A 22526-nucleotide genomic window follows, 5' to 3' on the forward strand; every position below is an offset into this window, starting at 1 on the left:
GCGAGGGTCAACCCCAGGGTTCCAAAACACGTCTTGTTCCTCCTTGCAAAATTTCTCTAAGGTCCTGTGTGTTTGTATGCATATATATATATATATATATATATATATATCATCATCATGCAAGCTTCGTTTTTAACCTTTATTGCTTTAGCATTCAAACTAGCCATATCCGGCCCAAATATTCTTTTTTTTTTTTCTTTAATCAAACTGGCCAAGTCCAGCCTCTTACATCTACCCTGCACTGTCACTCCAAAAATAAACAATCATATCATTGAAACCTCAAAACTGAGATAATTCACAATTAATTCAAAGCAATGTGAATAAACAAGCATGACACTTGACAGAATAACCTGGATGCTGAAAGTCCTGTACCACAAGTGACTGCAGTTGTTGTTGAGCCCCTAACTGCGCATAACCACAATCCAAATTGTGTTTGTTGCTTCTTCATCTGGTTGGCGTTAGGAAGGGCATCCAGCTGTAGAAACTGCCAAATTTAGATTGGAGCCTGGTGTTGCCATCTGGTTTCACCAGTCCTCAGTCAAATCGTCCAACCCATGCTAGCATGGAAAGCGGACGTTAAACGATGATGATGATGTAACATCTGCCTTCCATGCTAAGATGGGTTGGATGGTTTGACAAGAGCTGGCTAGGCATGAGCCTGCACCAGACTTATGTGCTTGTATCGTTGTATATATATATATATATATATATATATATATTAGTCAGAGGCACATGACCATTGACAGGACCTTTAAGACTAGTGAGGAAGAAGTTGAGGAAGTTTTTGAACTTCAAACTGGAGACCTGCCCAGGATGTTTGCATTTAAATGCATCCAAGGTACCATGTGATGCTGTTAAACAGGGCAATGGATTTAGTCTAATGTTTGCAACAAAGTGGATTCCACAATAAGCACTCAACATATTAGATAGGGACGTTAAGTTGAATGGCATATTAGGTCCATTATCCATGTAAGTCATGGTAGGATTTGAACTCAGAACAGGGAACTACAACAAATATTGCAGGGCATCCAGTCCAATATTCTTACATTGCTGCCAATCCATCACCTTGGATTGATACATTTTTCTTATTTTCTTTTTATAAATCAACCCCTAAAATAATGATGAGAAGCAAATTTGACCTCAGTGGGAATTGAACCGAGCATAAAGAGTCAAACCAAGTACAACTAACCAACTAATGCTTTAATATATAAAAAAGAGAAAGGAAAAAGAGAAACAAGTGGAAAGATGTATTGACTGAATTCAATGTTTTCTATCTTCTAAATTGGATTCACTCTCTCATTATCATGTGGCTTCCTTGTCTCTTTTCTATAAGTATTTTCATGGACATTGTTCAGCTGAGCTCCCTTCTCTGGTTCTTCTTTTAAGAACTTATCAGCGATCTACTAGACTTGCATCTAGTTCTCATCAATATACTGTGCTACCTACTAAGTGTCGTAAAGCACTTTACAGTACCAGTTCCTTCCCTCGCACCTCTGAACTTTGGAATTCCCTTCCACAGTCTTGTTTTCTTCTTCAATATGACCTCCAGTCTTTTAAATCTAATGTACATAGTCACCTACTGACTTCTGTCTAGCGTCCATTTTATTCTAATAGCTCTTAGGTTTTCAGTGGCATAAGGACCTTGTAATGAGTGAATGCTTTAAAAAGAAAAAAAAAATGTTGCTGACAAAGGGTTTAATCCAGTGGTCCTCAACCAGGGTCCACATAGACAAAATAGTAATTTCGAAAGAATTATTTTTTAAAAATTAGATTTAAACATCAAATGGCTATGGGGATCCACCAGAATAAAATAGTAACGGTTTAAAGGTGAAAAAAACAAAACAAAATGGTGAAGAACCACTTGTTTAATCCATTGATTATTATGCCTCAAAGTTAATACAAAGAAATAATCAACAATAATGCAAAGAGATATGGTGACTCCCACCATGCCCACCACCCTATATTGATACTTGTACCAATTGCAACTAATTATGACAGCCACAGATTTAGATTATTTAAGCCCTTTTCCAGCCTTTATTTTGTAGACCGATAAAAAAAAAATTAAAAGCAATCCAGATGGACTTTACGCAGCTTTCTATAAGAGATCTTCAGACCATACAGAGATGTAATATTCAGGTAAGATCTAGTAACACATCTGAGTGGATACCGACACTACTCCGACAGATGAGCACAGACAGACATGGTCAGAAAAAGGAGTACAGCCAGACAAAAGAGTACAAACAGACAAAGGAGTACAGACAGACATGGTCAGACAGAGGCATACAGACACATATGTTCAGTTAGACACAGCCATACAGACACTTACTCATCTGTCTGACAAGAAAAGCACGGTCTTACAGACTAGCATGGACAGATGTGGTCAGTCAGATGGACACGAAAACCAGTCAAACATTTAGATACAAACAGATGTGGTCAACCAGATGAACAGACAGTGACAGATACAATTGCACATGGACAGATATGGACATAGGTGAACAACACTGATGAGCTTCCACACGTGGTCAGACACAGACTCAGAGACATAGAAACAGGCAGGCACACAGGCACATGGACACGCAGGCATGTGATCATACAGACAGACATGACCAGAGAGACAGATATACATACACATAGAGATCGTTGCCAGTGCCCCTGGACTGGCTCTTGTGCAGGTGGCATGTAAAATACACCATTCTGAGTGTGGCCGTTGCCAGTACCGCCTGACTGGCCTTCGTGTGGGTGACACATAAAAGCACCCACTACAAACTGAGTGGTTGGCGTTAGGAAGGGCATCCAGCTGTAGAAACTCTGCCAAATCAGATTGGAGCCTGGTGTAGCCATCCGGTTTCACCAGTCCTCAGTCAAATCGTCCAACCCATGCTAGCATGGAAAGCGGACGTTAAACGATGATGATGATGATGATGATAGATATACATATATATATATAGACAGACAAAGACAAAAAGACAGATGACTGTGACAGTTAATAACTCTATAGCTAAAAGTGCATTTAAACTGAAATGTATTATTCCTCTACATTATCATCATTATCATCATCATCAAGAACAATAATAGAAGGTGCATTCAATCAGAAAGTGATGCAAGTAAAAAAATCAATAGAATGAGAAAGAATAGCAACACTCACACAGCTAATATTTTACATGTATCTTCAACATTGTTTCTTGACCCCATTATATATCCGCCTCCATGAAAGTAAACCATTATTGGTGTGACTACAGGTGAGTTTTGTGGGATATAAATTGTTATGGGAATTCCAACTGAAAATAGAAAGAGATATACATAATATATATTCATAAGTATGCACACACATATATATGAAACAAGCATGTGAAAATAGCAAACACAAATGTGTGTGTATTATATATATAGAAATATATATATATATATATATATATATATATATATATATATATATATAAATACACACACACATAGACACAAATTCAGATAGAGGGTGAAGAGTGATGCAGTGGTAACTGCTTATTACAATTGCAGATAACGCTATCAAATGGTTATTAACAATATCAGTGGGTGCCAAGTAACAATATCATTGTCATATCCTCTGCTTAATGTTCTCAACTGCTCTGTATTATTGTAAATGTTCCATCATAAAATTATCACAATAATCAGCTTCTGCAATGTATTCACACACACACACACAATATATATACATAGCATATGTACATATGTGTATGAATCTTAATGTTTGTTTTTATGTTCAATTATAAAAAAAAAAGACAATTTTATATTAATCTGATGGGTTACTCTATACTTTTGTAGAGGACAAATTTATTATTCTTCTATAAGAATGTTGTTGACAGTGATTTCAGTTTCGGCTAGCTAAGCCATTTGACAATGGGTTAGCTGACTGAAACTTCGAAGTCAAAATACAGCCAACATTCTTGTATAATTATATATTTATGTATATATATATATATATATATATATATATATACATACACACATACATACATATATACATACACACACACACACACACAGAGGGTGAGGAGTGATGCAGTGGTAACTGCTTATTACAATTGCAGATAACGCAGGAGTGGCTGCGTGGTAAGTAGCTTGCTTACCAGCCACATGGTTCCGGGTTCAGTCCCACTGCGTGGCACTTTGGGCAAGTGTCTACTATAGCCTCGGGCCGACTAAAATCTTTGAGTGGAATTGGTACACGGAAACTGAAAGAAGCCTGTCGTATATATGTGTGTGTGTGTGTGTGTGTCCCAACATCGCTTGACAACCAATGGTGGTGTGTTTACGTCCCTGTAACTTAGCGGTTCAGCAAAAGAGACTGATAGAATAAGTACTAGGCCAATTTGCTCGACTAAAGGCGGTGCTCCAGCATGGACACAGTCAAATGACTGAAACAAGTAAAAGAGTAAAGAGTATATATGTGTGTGTGTGTGTGTGTGTGTGTGTGTGTGTGTGTGTGTGTGTGTGTGTGTGTGTGTGTGTGTGTGTGTGTGTGTGTGTACACATACATTACACAATGTGGATACATGCAATGTATGTTATTTACATGTATGTAAATGTGTGTGTGTGTAGGTTGGAGAACACAAACATCTAGATAAGTATACATGATATATTAGATATTTGAGAAAATTTGTGCATGTGTGTACACATGTGAGTGTTCATCTCTCACTCTTGTTTGTATGTAGCTTAGCTTTTTCCTACAACTTCTCCATGAAGTATAAAGGTTCAACTTCACTTCAAAATCTTCAAATAGTCAAAGACAAAGTTTGTGCTACCTGCTGGGAGACATGTTTTATACTTGAATTAACTGGTAATGATGTCTGGCAGAAATGCAATATAACTAAAAGCTTCTTTATCTCAAACAACCAAAAGTCTTGGGGTCATTTGCATCATGCTGTTAAAACACTGAACCATCAATTGCAATTCAGCTTTGACTGAAGTACTTTGATAACCTTGCTGAAAACCTGCCGTAAACTTGAAAGTATTAACCTCAGAAGGTGTGCTCCAGTATGTAAACGGAACACACACAGATGAAATTTATAATGCAGCCCTCACTGATAAGCTTAAGAATATAAATAGCCAAGAACTACAAAAATACATCTTCCCTCAACCTAAGTATACTGAAGTCGATAATTTAGTAATAGAAATTTTGAAATAGAAATATCATATTATAGCAACTCATTAATAGTATAGGCCAGTGGTTCTCAACTAGGGTCCATATAAGACTTTGTTGTTAAAATTTATCTGCAATAAATCAGTTATATTTCTACAACACACAAAATATTTTAATTTTTATTATACAATTCCTAATATTTAATTATAAAAATATAATAGGATTTTTTAGACATCAAATTGCTATGAAGTGAAATAGGAATCAAAGGTGTCCAAAGGGTAAAAATGGTTGAGAGTCACTGGTATAGGTCAATGAAAATGAACCCCAATTCACTGTAGATGAGATGAAAGTCTGTTCTGTTATTTTTGAACAGGCTTCAGCAGCATGAAGTTGGAATTAGATTCTTTAATGTTCATTGTGGAACTAGAAAAATATTCATCAATTTATTGCTGACCAAAGTGTCAACATAAACACACAGCTATTGCAGTTGCTTTTTCAGGTATTGCTATCATGCTATATCACACTCTTTACTTAGGACTATACAGTACTCTCTGCATTCAAGATACCTCTTGGCATTTTTGTAAACAGATGCATTATTTGTTCCCTTGTACAAGAATTCAAAAATCTGTCAAGATCTTAAGATGAATGATGACAGAATTCTAAAGCAAGTCTTTTATGGACATCTAAAAGTTCACAACATAAGGTTGGTAGATCGTTACAATGGTATAAAGACAAATTTAAGGATAAATTAAAATGCATCAATACAACATAAAAGACAATAAGTTGGAGGATACTGCAAAAAGACCAAAATGACTGGAGAAGATGGTGCCTTATAGGACTAGTAAACTTTGAAGCGTAAGAATGCTTCACCACAACCAACTGCATGAAAATGGAAAGCGAAATTATCAAAATATGAATAATCTTGCAAATTTACATTGTCACAATTGTGACTTTGCTGCCAGGTTAGATACTGGCTCAATTAGCCATCTTTGTTACTCATGCTGCTCAAAGTAATAAGTTTGATATATACAACTTGTAATCGATTGTGTAAAACACCTTCAGGATTGAAAATAAATATGCACAGTGTGTGCGCACATTTGTGTCTCCTTGTCTTGACATTGCATGGTAGGTGTAAATGAGTATCACTGTTGTACAAGCAGTGTCATTCGTTTCCAATATTCTGCAAAAACATGTCTGACCAAGAAATATTCCACTGCTTGAAAACAGGCAAAGGTTAGCAACAGGAAGGGCATCAGGCTACTGAAAATCTGCTCCAATAAACTCCATCCAACTCATACAAGTATAGAAGAGTAGACACCGAATTGCTGATACTTTCAGCTTTTCTTTAAAATACCTTTGTGTAATAATTCTTAGAACATATTTATTTTGCAGATGGATTTTAACAGCAGACAACAAGCTATCTGAAAAATTATGAAAAGCCTGGACTGAGCTGAATGTTTACAATATTCAAATTGTTTGAAATCACAAAGCATCAGCTGATAGGCTACATGTGTTTGTTTGCTCTCAGTTTCTCTCAAATTTGTTTTAAAGCAAGAATACATATTGTTTTCATATACTCTAAGTAATGTTTACATTAACTTTTTTTTAATCATAAAGCAAAGTCTCTGTAGAAATATTTTGAAACTGTTCACTCACAACCATCATTCATACCAGCTTAAATCATGGAAAAACACTAAGTTGTGCAATCATATATTTACCTTTATATATATATATATATATATATATATATAATCATTATAATAAATGTAAAATTGTGTCTGTCTGTCTGTCCAGGACCCCTGTATCTCAGTTTACATTTGCTCTACATTGGCATATTATATTTTTTGGGAATCATGATGATCTGGAGATGGAAAACCTTTTTCTAGATTTTAATTCCCATATATATTTACTTAAGCCTTAATTGGAGTATAATAGGTAGATCTCACTCCTATAATATTGGGAATAAAATGGGTTTATTATGCATAACAGAATTTATGAAACTACTACAGTCTAGAGATTTCTGCAGAGTTCCCAAACCCAGAGCAAGACATTCAGATCTACAACAATGTGAAGGCCCTGTGGAAGCTTTAACCTTTCGTCTCCTTGCATGGAGAATAATAAGAGCAACAAAAGGTTCCCCAGACCATTCGTTCAAGAAACACAAACCGGACATGATGGTTATCCATTCTACAGGCAGTGCAAACCTGAACATGGCGGTTATACTGCAACACTGAAGACACACCAGCAAGAGGTTGAAGTTGACAACAGATGGATTGTGCCATACAACAAACTCCTATAGAAAATATTTGAGGCACACATCAAATCAAGTAATTCTGTTAAGAGCATAAAATACATCTGCAAATGCATCAACAAGGGGTCCGATATGGCAGTTTTTGGAGTCAATGCACATGAACAGCAAATGGATGAAATAAGACATTATCAACTGGGAAGATACATATCAAACAAGGCGATTTGGCGTATATTTGGCTTCCCACTTCACAGACAGTATCCAATCATTTGCACCCTGGGAATTACTGGGTACACAACCTAATAAATACATATATACACGCAAAAACACACATATATATATGTATATATACATACACACACACACACGCGCACACATGTAAATTCTGGATGTAAAGAGCAGTAAATGCTGCCAAGAATTTTAATCGACAAAGCTACACATCTACAATATTATATCATATATATATATATATATATATATATATTAGTACCTGTGTCTTTATGTTTATTCTCCACACCATTTGACAACCAGTGTTGGTTTGTCTACATCTTTATAAATTAGTAATTCAGCGTAAGAGACAAACAGAATAAGTGCTAAGCTTAAAAATAAGTTCTGAGGTAGATTCATTTGACTAAAAACCCTTCAAAGCAATATCTCACCATGGTTGCAATCCAATGATTGCAACAAGTAAAATATGAAAGATAGCACTTATAAAAATAAAACAAAAGGGGGGGGGACATCCCAAACATAGCCTAGTCACAAATTGAATGTGCTTAAACAGGCTAGGTCTGATGCTGGGTTAAATAATAACCCAATTGTAGATATTTCACATGATAAATATGTTCATCATTACCATCAGAATGTTTAATTCAATTTTAAACATTGAAACATTCAAATAGAGCAATAAAGAAGATGGTGAAGGGTCACAGCAAACAAGCCTAAATGTTGTTTGGTGTTTATTTCATCGTAGAAGAAAACTTGGGCCAAGATAAAAAGGTCAGGCCATTATCGAAATATGTCGGTACAAAGTTACTATGAAATAGCGTCAACATATTAGATTAGATTATTTTTCAAGTCTGTTTAGGAATGTAAAATAATCTCACCAGAGGGATCAACAGTAACATTTTTTAAATTAAAGCAATAGAGAGGCACGCACGCGCGCGCACACACACACCCACACCCACCGTATATCTACTGCTTAAAATACTGCCTACATAAACGAGCATATGCTTTCATAGTCAGCCTTACACACAAACATGCTATCTTTCACCACTGTTTCTACAAATGTACAAGTATCAGCATTTATACAGAATCTGTGTCGGATTAACCTAGTACCATACACCACAGAATTCACATTTATAGGGGTACCCCACCACCACCACCACCCTAAATGCTTCATTGCTACAATACTCTACACCCTTCGATTTCTATGAATGACTGGATCAATAAATAGTGATCCAATACCTGGAATAATTCCAAGAGCCAATATAGTTTACATTAGATGCCTGCAAGGTATCAGTTTTGTTTCAGTACCTCAGCTATTCTGAGGCAGGGCTGTGTGGTTAAGAAGCTCACTTTGCAACCACGAGGTTTTGGGTTCAATTCTACTGCATGGCACCTTGTGCAAGTGTCTTCTACTATAGCTATGGACCAACCTATGCCTTCCAAGTGGTGTGTGTGTGTGTGTGTGCCACTTGACAACCATTGTCATTTTGTTTACATCCCCATTACTTAGCAGTTCAGCAAAAGATACCAATAGAATAAATACCACACCCAAAAATAAGTACTGGCATCAATCTGTTTGACTAAACAATTCAAGGTTTAAAGAGATAAAAATTACTATACTGCCTTCATCTTTTACTAATGGCTGCGTATCCCAGGTGGATCTAACATGTACAATATTTTCAAGATCCAATATACTTTAAATTAAATTGCAATAAAATCAATGGATAATTGGAAGAGTCACTATTTTTGTCAGATGCTAATAAATAGTTATACAATCCTAAACTCAGGAATGCCCTAAACTCAGAAATGCCCTAAACTCAGGAATGCCCTAAACTCAGGAATGCCCTAAACTCAGGAATGCCCTAAACTCAGAAATGCCCTAAACTCAGAAATGCCCTAAACTCAGAAATGCCCTATACTCAGAAATGCCCTATACTCAGAAATGCCCTATACTCAGAAATGCCCTATACTCAGAAATGCCCTATACTCAGAAATGCCCTATACTCAGAATGCCCTATACTCAGAATGCCCTATACTCAGAATGCCCTATACTCAGAATGCCCTATACTCAGAATGCCCTATACTCAGAATGCCCTATACTCAGAATGCCCTATACTCAGAATGCCCTATACTCAGAATGCCCTATACTCAGAATGCCCTATACTCAGAATGCCCTATACTCAGAATGCCCTATACTCAGAACGCCCTATACTCAGAACGCCCTATACTCAGAACGCCCTATACTCAGAACGCCCTATACTCAGAACGCCCTATACTCAGAACGCCCTATACTCAGAACGCCCTATACTCAGAACGCCCTATACTCAGAACGCCCTATACTCAGAACGCCCTATACTCAGAACGCCCTATACTCAGAACGCCCTATACTCAGAACGCCCTATACTCAGAACGCCCTATACTCAGAACGCCCTATACTCAGAACGCCCTATACTCAGAACGCCCTATACTCAGAACGCCCTAAACTCAGAACGCCCTAAACTCAGAACGCCCTAAACTCAGAACGCCCTAAACTCAGAACGCCCTAAACTCAGAACGCCCTAAACTCAGAACGCCCTAAACTCAGAACGCCCTAAACTCAGAACGCCCTAAACTCAGAACGCCCTAAACTCAGAACGCCTTAAACTCAGAACGCCTTAAACTCAGAACGCCTTAAACTCAGAACGCCTTAAACTCAGAACGCCTTAAACTCAGAACGCCTTAAACTCAGAACGCCTTAAACTCAGAACGCCTTAAACTCAGAACGCCTTAAACTCAGAACGCCTTAAACTCAGAACGCCTTAAACTCAGAACGCCTTAAACTCAGAATGCCTTAAACTCAGAATGCCTTAAACTCAGAATACAATAATTGCACTTAATTTTTTTTCTTTGGTTGAATGAATCAAATTTTTACTGATATATTTATTTTAAAATTCCAGCTTGATTTCAAGGGAATAGTTATCATTAGTTTGTATAATATATAAGAAATATTTAGTGTGCTTGGGTATATGGGTATTTTGAAACTACTTCAAGGTGTGACAACCATACCCTAAATAGTTACGGATTTCCATTTGGCAAGGTGTAACACCTGTTTAGCTACCCTGCCAGGGATATGGTGAAGTCACAGAAATGCAGTATAGTGGCTTCTGAAGAGGTAGCAGAAGAGCTGAACTGAGCCAATGGTGCTTCTTACATTGATGATGAGTGGAGAAATCCATGAAGATCAACAGTCAGGATCACCAAGCTCTATCAAGAGAATAACTGCAATGCATCCATAGGGGAGGCATCTATGGTTGTATAATCAGCTGATGAAAGATTCATTATGACTCAAGCTTTCAATTCAAACTCATAATTGCAGAACTGGATGGCAGCAGTGAGTCATGGGAATCCATGAAAGTAGTGAAAAAAAGTTTACAGCTTCTGCTTAAATATTTGTTGTTGGCACTGTCGCTTACGACGTCAAGAGTTCCAGTTGATCCGATCAACGGAACACCCTGCTCGTGAAATTAACGTGCAAGTGGCTGAGCACTCCACAGACACGTGTACCCTTAACGTAGTTCTCGGGGAGATTCAGCATGATAGTGTGACAAGGCTAACCCTTTGAATTACAGGCACAAGAAAAACAGGAAGTAAGAGTGAGAGAAAGTTGTGGTGAAAGAGTACAGCAGGGTTCGCCACCATCCCCTGCCGGAGCCTCGTGGAGCTTTTTAGGTGTTTTCGCTCAATAAACACTCACAATGCCCGGTCTGGGAATCGAAACAGCGATCCTATGACCTCGAGTCCGCTGCCCTAACCACTGGGCCATTGTGCCTCCACTCTTAAATAGTATGCTACTAACAAAAGGCATACCACGAATAGCAAGTTTAAATTGATATTGTCACACTTTCAATAACAGACCAAAAAAGTAAATTTATCTTATATTAACATTTGTATAAAAGGGGTGAATATTTAATTTGTGCATCTTAACTGTTTAAATAGCAATGCTATTGTATAGTAATGGGAACTTGTAAAGTTTATAGCATTTGAGCTTCATGTTAGTGGAAAAACCTACCCATCAAAATTCATCCCAAACTAAACACTTGAGTGTTAACCTAAATGTATCAAATACATCAATTTATCAGGTAAAATAATATTGGAAATCGTGTAGCCACTACTTCCCCAGTAGCTGATCTACATAAACTAGGTAATGAGATATACAGCTAAATTCATTAAATCAATTACTGGCACTCCATCAATTTTAACGATGAGGGTTCCAGTTGATCTGATAAACGGAACAGCCAGCTCGTGAAATTAACATGGAAATGGCTAAGCACTCCATAAACACACGTACCCTTAACAGTTCTTCAGGGAGATTCAATGTGACACAGAGTGTGACAAGGCTGGCCCATTGGAATACAGGTACTACTCATTTTTGCCAGTTGAGTGGACTGGAGCAACATGAAATAAAGTGACTTGCTAAAGGATATAATGTGTCACCAGGAATTGAACTCACAACCTTACAATTATAAGCTGAGTACCCTAACCATTAAGCCACGTGACTTCACATAAAATCAATTATACTTCACTAAAACAACTTAGGCGTAAGCATGGGCTGTGTAGGTAAGCAGCTAAGTACAGGCATGGCTGTATGGTTAAGAAGCTTGCTTTGCAGTTATGTAGTCCTAGGTTCAGTTCCATGATGCAGCACCTTGGGCAAGTGTGTTCTATAGCCAGAGCTAACCAATGCCTTGTGATTGGAATTGGTAGTCATAAATTCTCTATTTTTTTTTTTCCTCATCCACCCTTTCCATAGACGAGTGTATGTTCAAAGCATTTTAATGCTTTGAACATACACTCGTCTATGGAAAGCTTTTTCCAGATTTCCTGAGCATCGACCTAACACACCCTGTTTGTTTTCTTTTACCCGTCTTCAAGTTTTTGTTTTATATATTTTTGTACCACACATGTGCTTTTATCTGTGTCCTACTTCCCTATCATCATCACTGGCTGGCAACCAACATTAGTTTGTTTACATCCCTGTAACTAAGAGACTGATAGAATAAACACCAGACTTAAATTAGTCCTGGGATCAACTTATTTAACTAAACTCTTCAAGGTTGTACCCTAGCATGGCCACCGTCCAATAGAAGAACTTTATATCATATAATACAGGCCCTAGCTTAACCCAGCTCTTTTTGAAGAACACAAAAATATATACATGGAATGTTGCCCATCCTTCACATGGACATAATTGAGTTTAATTGTTCATGAATTTGTGGAGCATAAACCAATAATTAATATATGTGTAAAAATATTACATATTTGCTTCAAAGCAGAACTAAAATGTTCAACTGCCTCATGACCAAAAGCAATGTCAGTAACCATTTCCAACAACAAACATGCTGTAGAAATTAATTCTATTCCAACAATTTCATGTTTACTTAATTCTCTCAAGTTACGCACCATACATTTTGTTTAGTGGGCCACATTTTACTCCACAAGTTTTAGCTATTTCAGCATCAGCACACTTTATTCTTCACAAAACCGTCTTAGAGCAAACAAATTCAGTTTAAGAAATTGAATACATTATTGAAGAGGAAAATAAATCTAACTCTTTCTTTGAGTAAGATTATATGTCTTGTATATCAACAGTTGAAAAAAAATGAATAAATATAAATAAACAAATAAACGTAGACATATTTTTCCTGTAATTCTTGAGTTTTACAGTATGAAATACCAATTTATTTAAACTGGCTACAAACCCCCATTTTATATATACACATAAAAAAAAAGGTTATTAAATAGAACTAGATAAATAAACTTTAAAAAAAAAAATAGCAGCTGGACTTAAATATTTTATTTGTGTTATTTGAATGAGGGAAAGTAAATTGACTGCTTCTAATATTATTTAGCTAGAAATTTATAGTAGACAAGTAACCATTCCAAAGGAAGCCATTACAAAACTGTTGTAAAGAAAGAAAGGGAGGGAGGGAGGTGGGTGGGAGGGAGAGAGGGATGAAGAAAGAGAGGGAGGGAGGGAGAAAGAAAAGAAGGAAGAAAGAAAGAAAGGAGGGAGGGAGGGAGGGAGGGAGGGATGAAGAAAGAGAAGGAGGGAGGGAGAAAGAAAGAAAGAAAGGAAGGGAGAAAGGGAGGAAGAAAGAAAGAAAGGAGGGAGGGGGAGGGAAGGAAGAAAGGAAGGGAGGGTAGGGTAGGGTAGGGTAGGGTAGGGAGGGAGGTTCACATAGCTTTACATGTGAACTTCTACCACTGTTTTGTTGTTCTGAAGTTAACAATAGAAACAACTATATGTCCCTTGGTTCTCTAGTATTTTCATAATTTAAAATGAAGTGGGGGAAGAAAGGTCCTTCAACTTTTCAGTCTCAAACACACCTAAGTTCTACATTAATGTACAACAAACACTCCTAATCAATTTTCTTTTCAAAATGCTGCATACATTGAATAATATGAGCAGCAAGTAAAATTAGACCACCTGGCAGGATGGTCTCTGTCTGACATTCCTTTTTATTTCCACCCCACCCCCTCCTGCTAACTTGCATGTACATATTTGTAACATGAAATAACAATAGGAGGCTTGTATACTAGAGACTTTATTCACCATCTCAAATTCTTGTCCACCATGTGTTACACCGATTGCTAATGAAGAGTTTCACAACATAGAAAATGATGATTATCATAAATTTTACTTCTGCTTATCCCATGCTGGCATGGGTTAGAGGAAGACTTACTGAAGTTGATTTTCTACTGGTAAATGCTTTTTCTATCACCAACCCTTGTTTTTCAAGTAAGGTTCTTTAGTTTCCTTGCTCCACTGGTCCTCGCACATTAAAAGCAACAAAGCCACTGAACCAAAGGTCTTTTGACGGGAGAACATAAACAATGTCACGATTTTTGCTCAAACAATGTCTGTTAACCATTTTGATAAGGCTGTTCCTGGTTCTATGATACAAACTTCTAGTTTTAAAGTGATTTAAACTAAATGCTTTTCACAATTTATGCTCCGATCTCCAACTAAATAATACCTAGATTATTTTACTAAATTCTTCATTAATTTCAAAGCTGAATTAAAGGCAGTATATTCCAACAGAAATAGTATACATAAGGATTAATGATCTAAATTAAAACCTTCCATCAAAATTCCATGTTATTTCATGTTATTTAATGTTCCAAACACCAGTTTAATAATTTTACTAAATTCTTCATTATTTTCAAAATTAATTGAAACAAAAGCAGTGTTTAGTTAACATACTTCAACATAAATTTGGTTACAAAAGTGTTAAACAAAGAGATGATACTTAAGATTTGATCAGATAATTTTCTTTGCTTCTTGGGAGGGACTGTGTGTGTACTTTCTTTAGGTCAGCTTTAGAATACTTAGTAATGTTCAAGTAAGCACTTCAAGAACAGAATTGATAATTTGCAGGTCCAACAAAATGAACTACCAAGAGATCTGTTAAAGGATGGGTTGATCTGCTAGAAATAGCAGCCAAACTCCTTCAAATTAGGGCAGCAAATAAGGACTAGTTCAAGCATGGAATGGACTGCATTGCAGTATTTGTTCCAACTTTCTGTGGTCAAAATTCAAACCTGCAAGTTAACTTTGTTGTTCACCCTTCTGGCATCAACAAAAATAAAATTACTAGCAAAGGTGGCAGATTAGCAGAACTGCAAGAACATAGGACAGGATACCTTGGAGGTCAAATCTCACTATGGTATATGTGGACGTAATCTGTTAGCCAGCATCTTGGGCACCTTTAACAGAATCCACTCTGTTGCAAATATTGAGACCATATTTGTAGACCCTGGGATGAAGATGAAGTGTTAGCTATCATCACTGCAGTTTGTTCCAAACACTACTTTAATAAGAGTTATTTTATTAAATTCTTCACTATTATCAAAATTAATTGAAACAAAGGCTGTGTATTTCAATGGAGTGGCTGTGCAGTAAGTAGCTTGCTTACCAACCACATGGTTCCAGGTTCAGTCCCACTGCGTGGCACCTTGGGCAAGTGTCTTCTACTATAGCCTCAGGCCGACCAAAGCCTTGAGAGTGGATTTGGTAGACGGAAACTGAAAGAAGCCAGTCGTATATATATATGTATATATATGTGTATGTGTGTATATTTTTGTGTGTGTGTTTGTACCCCCAACATCGCTTGACAACTGATGCTGGTGTGTTTAGGTCCTCGTAACTTAGCAGTTCGGCCAAAGAAACCGATAGAATAAGTACTAGGCTTACAAAGAATAAGTCCTGGGGTCGATTTGCTCGACTAAAGGCGATGCTCTAGCATGGCCGCAGTCAAATGACTGACACAAGTAAAAGAGGTAGTATACAAAAGGGTTATTAAATGAAAAAAACTATTTAGTATGTAATATAAATACAGGACTAGTAAAAATAGCAACACTTCCTGTGTAGGAGTGTATACTACATTAAGATGCCCATCTGATACTTTTACCATAGGAAACAAATTGGCAGAGTTAAGTGTTGAATAGAATGTCACAGTATTCTGACTATCCACTCCGAGTTCAATTTTACATTTCATTCTTCCATCATCATCATTTAATGTCCATTTTCCATGCTGGCATGGGTTGAACGGTTTGACTGAAAACTGGTAAGCTAGGGAGCTGCACCAGGTATCCAGGGTGATGGACTGACAGAGCTATATGAAAATCATGCTAGATGCCTTACAGTATTTGTTCCAGCTCTTTACATAACGAGTTCAAATCTTACTGTAGCCTACATGGGTAGTGGACTTAATCCTTTGTAAAGTTGAACACAACTACCTGGTACTTTGGGGCCCTTTGGTGGACCTTCACCCTGTTTTAAGCATTCAGGCTAAGTTTCTAATTTCAGGATAACATCCCCACTACAAAACTTAGGTCTGTAAAAGGGTTATGAGCACTGCCCTCTCACATGATTAAAATATTTTTTTTTTAAATTAAAAAATTATAAAATGAGAACAAGAGTCAAATTTTGGTAAATGAAGATTTTTTTTCCATCTTGGAGATATGCAGTGAAAAAATGTAATATGACTTAGGTATACAGAGACTATTTGTTCATTCAACTTGCTAAAATAGCAGCCAAATCTCCCTCAAATCACAACCAAACATCTTTTAAAACAATAGGAAAGATACATCAGACAACGAATACCTAGATCATCATCATTGTTGTTGTTTTAATGTTTACTCTTTCATGCTTCCATGGGTCAGAAGCAGATTTCCTAAGGCTGAAAACCCTTCTTGTTGCCAAGCCCCATCTACTTCTGTCTTCTTGATAACAAACCTGTTCCCAAGCAAAGTAATATTTCCCCGTGGTCAGACATGTTTTCACAGAATATTGGAAATTAATGACACTGTTTGTATGACAGTAATAATCATTTTATAACTATTCTGCAACATCAACACATGCATACAGTGTCTTGCTCAAGGCTATACCATGCTGCCAGGAAGCAAACTCACAACCTTATGATTGTAAGCCAAATATCCAAACCACTAAGCCTCACACCTTATATGCATATGTACGATGGGCTTCTTTCAGTTTCCATCTACCAAATTTACTTACAAGGCTTTGGTCGCCACAGGACTATTGTAGAGGACATTTGTTCCAGGTGCCACACAGTGGGACTGAACCTGAAAACATGTGGTTGGGAAGCAAAATTGTTAACTCCATAGCCACGCCTGTACCTTGATATAAGAAGGAGAATCATAGTTAGAACACTTAATCATAGATCCAGATGGTCAGGGTCAGTCTAGCACTAAGCAACAATAGAAACCAAATTTGTGGAAAACTAGAGTTAATACAGTAATAACCGATAGCTTGTTGGAAAATCAGATTTTTCTCAATCATTATCTCAAAAAGAAATTTACATTTTTTAAAAAACTATTTTGAGTTATTAATAAACAAATTATTTGGCACAAAATTACTTGAAAATATAATTAGTTCCAACTGTCTTTTCTTCACACTCAGTCATCACTTCATTAACAACAAGGTTTACAATTAGAACAGTAGCAGTGGTGGTGGTGGTGGTGGTGGTGGTGGTAGCGGCAACAATGATGGTGGTGGTCGGTGGCAATGATGATGGTAGTGATAATGATGGTAGAGGTGATGGTGGCAGTGGCAATGCAGGTGCAGATGGGTGGTAGTGGTGATTGTTATTATAATAGTGGTAGGTGGAAAATAGTTATAATTGTCGTAGTTGTAGTAATAATAGAAGCAGCAACCATTACACAACATCACTATCAGCATCTGTAAGCTATTTTAGGGGGGGGGGGTTATGAATTATGAATCTATTGCAAGGAAGTGGTGGGTGTGGGTACAATGTCTTCTACTTTCCTTTGGATGACTTCCGCAAGCCCCCCCCCTCTCCAACTGGTAAGAATTAACACAACAAATGTCAGTCTCTTTCTATATTTGTCAATACTAGATGTGAGTGGTCGTGCAGAACCCACTGCAGGAACTGGCTCTACCCCACCTCTCTCATAGTAATTCCTTCATCCTCGACTATGAAACTGACTCCCCATGTACCCCTGGGATCATAGTCCTGTGAATTGCATGGCAACCTCAATTGTGCTGGTGGCATGCAAAAAAAAAAAAAAAAAAAAGGCATCCAGTCCATACTGTAAAGTGGTTGGCATTAGGAAGGACATCCACCTCCAAAAACCACATCAAAGCAGACATAGAAGTTCAGTGCAGTCTTCGACACATCTATTCCTTTCAAACTGTCCAACCCATGCCAGCATAGAGCATGGACATAAAAACGATGATGATGAGGGTGACGATGATGGAAAACTGAAGATCTGATTTTAAATGCTTGAAACAGAGTTAACCGATTTAAGGGAGATTTAGCTACTATTTCAAACAGGCTGATCTCTGTTGGTATATTGAAAGCTAGCAAATTACTCTAAGAAAGAAGTCGACAAGTTCAGTGAGGAATTTAGCACGTAATAGAGGTGCCTATCAGGGCTTCGTTCTCACTACCCTTCTGTTTATAATAGCTCTTGAGGTTAATAACAGAGTTTCAGACATTGAATACTCCGATGGTGTGGTGTTACTAATATTGAATAATATTAAGGCAGCAAGCTAGCAGAAACGTTAGCACGCCAGGCAAAATGCTTAGCAGTATTTTGTCTGTCTTTACACTCCGAGTTCAAATTCCGCCGAAGTCGACTTTGCTTCTCATCCTTTCAGGGTCGATAAATTAAGTACCAGTTGCGTACTGAAGTCAGTTTAATCAACAGCCCCCACTCCCTAAAATTTCGGGCCTTGTGCCTAGAGAAGAAAATACTGAATAATATTCAGCTTAAAGAAATGATAAACAAACTGAAAAACAATACCTCAAGAATTAGAATAGCATTAACTTGTTTGAGGTACAACAAATGGCAAGGTAATGTAGATGTGTTTTGCATACCTTCAGACTTTGAATTATTTCATTTCATTGTGTTTTAAACATAAATTAAAATTTTAGACTTTTAATCTTTGGAAAGTTATCTATTACACAGATTTGTCAGAAGATATTTATATATGTATAAAAAAAATGGAAAAAGAAATTTAAATAATTATTGATATCTTGAAAAAAAATCTGGGTATTCCTCATATCAGATGTTTGCAGTTAGAGAATGTTGGCATATTCAGACCCTTAGTCATAATACTGAATGGAAATAACATGCACATACTACTCTCTGTAAATGGTTAGCAAATGAGAGGAGACAATATAGCATTGAAAGGACTCAGTCTAGCCATGGTGAGGACACAACAACCTCTCTAGTGCTGTTGCCACACTAAATTGCACTCAATATCCTCTGTAAAGTGGTTGTCGATAGGGAAAGCATAGAAACTATACCAAAACCTTATGTTTGGATAAGACATCTCTCAACCCATTTAAGAAGACAATAACTCTGAATAACAGCTGACTCAGACCATTATGACCTGTGAAACCCAGACCAGCATGGAAAGATGGTGTAAAATGATTTTATATGTTGTCCTTCAATTAACCCTTTCATTACTGTATTTATTTTGAGATGCTCTCTGCTTCTTTCAATTGCTTTTAAATGTAACAAAGAATTTAGCAAAATAACTTAGTTATCATTAAGCTAGTGTTAGGAACATTAATTGTGACTAAGGTTTGGTGGAAGATTTTAATTCAAAACTTATGAAAACAAGACATTTGTACTACAGAGCCGGTTTCAGCTAGGTTGGTAACGAAAGGGTTAAAAGGACTTTTGTTGTCTATGGAATAATTCCAGCAGCAATTTCAGACTTATTTTGACTCTGAAAAGATGAAAAGCAGAGTCAACCTTGACAGAATTTGAACTCAGACTGTAAAGACAGATGAAATACAATTAAGCACTTTTGCCCAGCATGCTAATGACTGCCAACTTGTTGCCTTACACCAGATGAATAATGAAAGCTATTTTACTAAATTTTTGTTTTTTAAAAAAAATCAATTGAAATGAAAGAACTGTATATTTCATATACACTGCCTTCATTTCAAGAAATATGGGAGAAAAGGGTTAAAAGGCAATATTCATGAATATAGTAAACAAAGTTCTCTTTCTTTGAAAACAAAGTTGCAAGTCACTGCATATTGATTATCAATTAGGTCAAGAATGCCAAAAACACAGCAGCATTTAAACAGTGTCAGAAGAAATATGTTATGCGACCTGGTTAATACCTTAGAAGACAAAGTGAGTATTGAATTAAGGTAACTTTGATCTTAATTTCATATCACAATTGTTAAATAGCATCATTGTTTTAAATATGCATTAGGCTAATCAATGGTTGACTGCATTTTTGACACGGAGTGTGACATTTACCTGTTTCAGCCCATGTGCTATGGCCATGCTTGAGCACCACCATTGTTGTACTACACACTTCTAACACTAATTCTTTGGTTGATTTTAGGCAAATGAGAGAGTTCAATGTTGCCTCCTTCATTACCTTTATTGCCAAGAGTTAGGTTCATCTGGAATCTTAGATGACAAGATACCAATTTGTCGCGTGTTTACATCCTTCATTGATGTAGCATGGCCATGTAATTAAGAGGTTCCCTTTGCAAGCAGCTCCTTGGGTAAGCGTCTTCTACTATAGTCATGGGCCAACCAATGCCCTGTGAGGAAACTGTATGGAAGCCCAACACGTGTCTCCATATCTCACTGCTTGACAACATATGTTGGTTGTTTACATCCTTGCAACTCAGTAGTTTGGCAAAAAGAAATTGGTAAAATAAGTGTCAAACTAAAGTTAATTACTGCGATTGGTTTGATTGACTAAAACTCTTCAAGCCCTGCTATTAATTTGGTGTGGATGGGTAATATGAAATAATTCAATCACAACATATATTTAAATTAAACATGAAAAAAATTGAAATATTATCATCACTTACATGGAAAAATTAAAGTATTATCTTTCAGTATTTTATAAGGTAAATTCTTAAATTACTAATTGACACATTATTAATTATCTTATAACAGCAATGCCGGAAAGAATCATGGATTGCATGGAAAAATGCAAGCATGAAAAGTTATATTCTTAAGATTATAAACCTGGAAAAGTACTGGACAAGTTAATACACCTGTAAAAGTATAGCACAAGCTATTACTTCTTGTAAAGTAAAGAATAAGAAACTTTTTACTTAAAATACTGAAGCTAAAATTAAAATTTGAATATTAAAACTTATTTTATTATAGTTTACAAATAACACTATACTTATTTAAGTAGAATTTGGCTAATTTACTACCTGAAATACATAAAAAAGTGACTGATTAGACAAACAAACAAATTAGCTGAACAGTTTTGTACAATTAATTTAATAGATGAGAACTGTAAAGAGTGATAAATTAGAAGAACTGACATTCTTTGCTGCAATATTTTAAGTAAAAAGTTGCTTATCCTTTACTTTACTAGAAATAATAGCTTGACCTATACTTTTCCAGGGGTAATAACTTGTCCTGTACTTTTACAGGTTTATAATCTTAAGAATATTACTTTTCATGCTCACATTTTCCCATGTAATAATTAAAGCTTAAGAAATAGGAAGGAAGAAATGAAAATAAGGAGACTTTAATCTTTTGGTACCAATCCACTTGAAACTGCTCCTGGTTCTAGGATACAAACGTCTTGTTTTAAAGTGATTTAAACTAAAACCTCCTACCAAAATTTCATATTAATTTATGTTCCAAACACCAGTTTAACTCTTTAGCATTCAAACCAGCCATATCCAGCCTAAATATTCTGTTTTCTATTCAAACCAGTTAGATCAGCCCCCTCACACAAACCCTACAATGTCATTCTAAAAACAATCACATCATCATAATCTTGAATGTATGAGATAATGCATGATCAAATAAAAACAATGTGAATCAATAAGCATTAAATTCAACTTTACGATGAAAGTAAACGAAGTTTGTTTGTTTTTTTAGAAGCGTTGAGATGTATTGTAAGATACAGAGATAAATTTATTTCTCAAACCATGATAATGCTATAAATAGCGTGATCAGGATAAATTATCCATATAATGCAGAAAAATATGATGGCTGGCCGGCAACGTATTTTTCTGCATTATATGAATAAGCATTACATTTGACAGAATAATCCGAATGCTAAAAGGTTAAAAACAAATTTATTTTTCACTATTTTCAAAATTACCTGAAGCAAAAGTAGAGTATTTCAAGAGAAATATAGGAACAAAAAGGTTAAATGTCCACAGAAAGATGTCTCATAACAACGGTATCACAATTGTTCCTATCTGCAGGAATATGTTATAACAACAGCTACACACCTGTTGCAATATAGCATGTATATCTTTAAAGTACATTAAAAATAAAAGTAGATAAGCATAGACATTATATGGTAAGAAACTTGCTTCCTAACCACATGGTTCCAGGCTCAGTCCCACTGCATGACAACTTGGGTAAATGTTTTCTATTATAGCTTCAAGCCAA

General features: G+C 36.3%; 1 protein-coding gene and 1 long non-coding RNA gene across 2 annotated transcripts in view; one reads left to right on the plus strand and one right to left on the minus strand.

The window, feature by feature from the left end:
- The window catches only part of LOC106877203 (uncharacterized), a 100219-nt gene that overhangs the window by 59009 nt on the left and 18684 nt on the right, over positions 1 to 22526 (minus strand). The window contains exon 2 of the mRNA XM_089365160.1: positions 3146 to 3278. Coding sequence (XP_089221286.1) covers positions 3146 to 3278 — 133 coding nt within the window. The remainder of the gene's footprint in view (positions 1 to 3145; positions 3279 to 22526) is intronic.
- LOC128249602 (uncharacterized) overlaps positions 13772 to 22526 on the plus strand; it is an 8813-nt gene continuing 58 nt past the window's right edge. The window contains exons 1-3 of the long non-coding RNA XR_008265707.2: positions 13772 to 14333; positions 20186 to 20270; positions 22516 to 22526. The exon at positions 22516 to 22526 is cut by the window's right edge and continues 58 nt beyond it. This is a non-coding gene — a long non-coding RNA (uncharacterized LOC128249602). The remainder of the gene's footprint in view (positions 14334 to 20185; positions 20271 to 22515) is intronic.

The sequence above is a fragment of the Octopus bimaculoides genome, chromosome Z (assembly GCF_046866305.1).
Source record: "Octopus bimaculoides isolate indiv1 chromosome Z, ASM4686630v1, whole genome shotgun sequence".
Lineage (NCBI taxonomy): Eukaryota > Metazoa > Mollusca > Cephalopoda > Octopoda > Octopodidae > Octopus > Octopus bimaculoides.